The 2,835-nt window shown below is 29.5% G+C and overlaps 1 protein-coding gene across 2 annotated transcripts in view; it reads left to right on the forward strand.

Moving 5' to 3' along the window:
- GRID2 (glutamate ionotropic receptor delta type subunit 2) overlaps positions 1–2,835 on the forward strand; it is a 1,374,233-nt gene that overhangs the window by 258,902 nt on the left and 1,112,496 nt on the right. For both annotated transcript variants that reach the window (XM_007450019.1, XM_007450020.1), the window contains exon 2: positions 170–325. In XM_007450019.1, the coding sequence (XP_007450081.1) occupies positions 170–325 (156 nt within the window). The remainder of the gene's footprint in view (positions 1–169; positions 326–2,835) is intronic.

The following is a 2,835-nucleotide window of genomic DNA, read 5'->3' on the forward strand; positions in this document are numbered from 1 at the left end:
TTCCTGCTTAGCTCTCACACTGCTTCCAGTACAATGTGTTTCAGTAATAAAGTGCATGCATTAATTGAAAGTGTACGTTTTTCAATTCATATGTCTCTTTGGTGTAATTCCGGAGGGCATGACAGAATATTTATGTTATTGTTTAATGGTGATACTCACTTCTTTCTAGGAGCAATTTTTGATGAATCTGCCAAAAAGGATGATGAGGTGTTTCGCACAGCAGTTGGCGACCTCAACCAGAATGAGGAGATCTTACAGACTGAGAAAATCACATTTTCGGTGACATTTGTTGATGGCAACAACCCTTTTCAAGCAGTTCAAGAAGGTAAGGTCCATCAGCACTCCACTTTTCATTTTGTTTGTTTCTTTGGTTCAATTCAAATGGCAATGAAATTAAAAATTTAAAATGCCATTAAACATGGGCATCATTTGTGCATCTTTGCTGCATTGCTTTTCTTTTAGAGTATTTGGTAAATTTTAATCCTGTATTCCACTTTTGAATGGGCAGAGTGTGGAAAGTTATTGTTTTAATTGAAATATAATATGAAAATGGTCATGAATATTTGTAATAAAAACTTTACAACATTTTATGACTTCGGTATAAATGAAGCATTCCTTAAAAATATGACTTTCTATCTGAATTTTTACTTTTGTCTTCTTTGAGATAAGATAAGGTAAGAAAGGAATTTTTGTACTTACTTAAATTTACTTAAAATAAATTTAAGTAAACTTATTTACTTCCTTCTTTGAGAAGGAAGTTTTCCTTCTCAAAAGTTTTCCTTTTGAGAAGGAAAACTTTCAGACACTACATACAAATGAAAGATTTTGTGCTGGGATCCTAACATACTGACCTAGGCTATAAATTTTTTATTCTCTACAATGTGCCAAATATTAAAGCACTTTTCTCCATTCTCTCTGTATACTTGAGTGAATTAAAAGTTTTCATAGGTACAAAGTCATACAAATACAAATTATTTTTATTATACTGCAAAGATCATTTATATGAACAAAGGTTTTGATTGAAAGATCATACACTAATAAAATTCTAGTTTTGATGCTACTATTCTAATGAAATATTTAGCCTTTTGATTGGCAAAGTAATCATTGTCCATGAAAGTATTTTTTGTTAATCTGTTTTATATTTTATTGTGATAATATTAGACTAAAGATACTAATACAAAATGAATTTAGTTAAATGGAACATTTCTTTTATTAAAAACTTAAAGAGGATTTGGCAGAAGAAAATATGGACAAGATATTAAATGGAGTAGAGTTTGGCTGGAAACTTTTTAAAGAAACGTATTGAAGGGGTAAGGAAGATAAATGTTTTTAATTTAGTGTATCTGCATGATATACAAGTAACCTTTTTTGGAATGTGTTTTTGATCAGTGGCATTGACTACTATCAAAGCTTATTTATGCTTATTTCTGTCAGTAAGGGAATGGTTAGAATGATTAGTGATCTAATGGATTTTCCTTCTTATTAATTTGATGGAGTGAAAAAATATTATTTTAATAAAATGAACAGAAATGTTTTAAGTAAAAGTTGTTTTGCAGTAAAATATGTTGTTCATATTAATATGATGGAATTTTAATTTTAATAAGTAAACATCAGTTTAAAAAATCAGATTAATAGAAGCACCCAGTTATTTTCTTACATTTTAAATCAGAATTTTCCTGGGAATTTGTAACTTTAAATCATGGTTATGTTGATAAATTTTCTATAGAAATGTTTAAAAGCTGTCTAAATTAATGTTAGAATTCATAAAGCAGTCTGCAAAAATAATGAAGTAGAAATTGTAGAAAATACCCAATAGTGTAAAAGAATATATGCACTAAGAAGTATATATTATTCTTTAAAAGAAGTATCTATGATATTTCTTTCTCAACTGTTAGTTTTATTGACTGGAATGAGAGCAGGAAAAAATTAGGACTGACTTACTTTTGTGACTGTCTTCTTATTAACTACATATTAATAATTGTAAATTAACTTTGAAGACGTGCTAAAATATTCATGCTTTTAAAAAAATCCACTTTGACTGAAAAAATGTGGAGAAAGCAATGGAAAATAAATATAATGAGCAGAAGGGAATTAGAAAGACTGAATAAATATGCCCCTCACACCTTTTTAGAGACTACAATTTGAAAAACAAAGACAATTTTTAAAGTACCACAGTTAATCTGTTTACATATTGCTTTGTGTAACCATTCTGCTGCCAACTAAATTCTGGAAACAAAAATATCTCTCAAAAGAACTATTGTGACTTGCAAGAATTTGTGGACTGAAAGAAAATTGAGAGAGTAAATAAGTTTTAAGTTTCCAAGGTAGAGACAGCTAGATATTTGTCAAGAAAGAATGAAGAGCGTGACAATTTGCCTGATGGGTTTTGATACTAACAGGATATTCTGGACCAGTTATTTTGATGGTCTGCTCTGGCTAATGAACCTGAAATAAGTTCTAGGAAACTCTGGAGCTAATTTGTTTCCCCATTCAATATCAAGAAAGATCTCAGCTAATTTTAGAAGTCAAAATAATTCTTTCTAGAGCTCTTATTGTAATTGATTACTTTGCAAAAATAAGGGAAAATATTCAACTGAAAGAGAACAAAAAAGTATTCCGGAATATTTTCTTAAATGTTTTGAGGAAGTATTTTAGAAGAAAACCTCAACTGAACCATCAAAGATGGCCAACTTTTCTATCATCATATCTTGGCTGCAATACCATTAAAATCTATAATAGAGGTCCTTAAATCAGCTTATTTGTTTTTTACATTGTAAAGATGGACAGGAGATTCAGTGATATCATTATTACCGATTGTTTATGCATTGGCATTCC

This window comes from Lipotes vexillifer, unplaced genomic scaffold (genome assembly GCF_000442215.2).
Source record: "Lipotes vexillifer unplaced genomic scaffold, Lipotes_vexillifer_v1.1 scaffold178, whole genome shotgun sequence".
Lineage (NCBI taxonomy): Eukaryota > Metazoa > Chordata > Mammalia > Artiodactyla > Lipotidae > Lipotes > Lipotes vexillifer.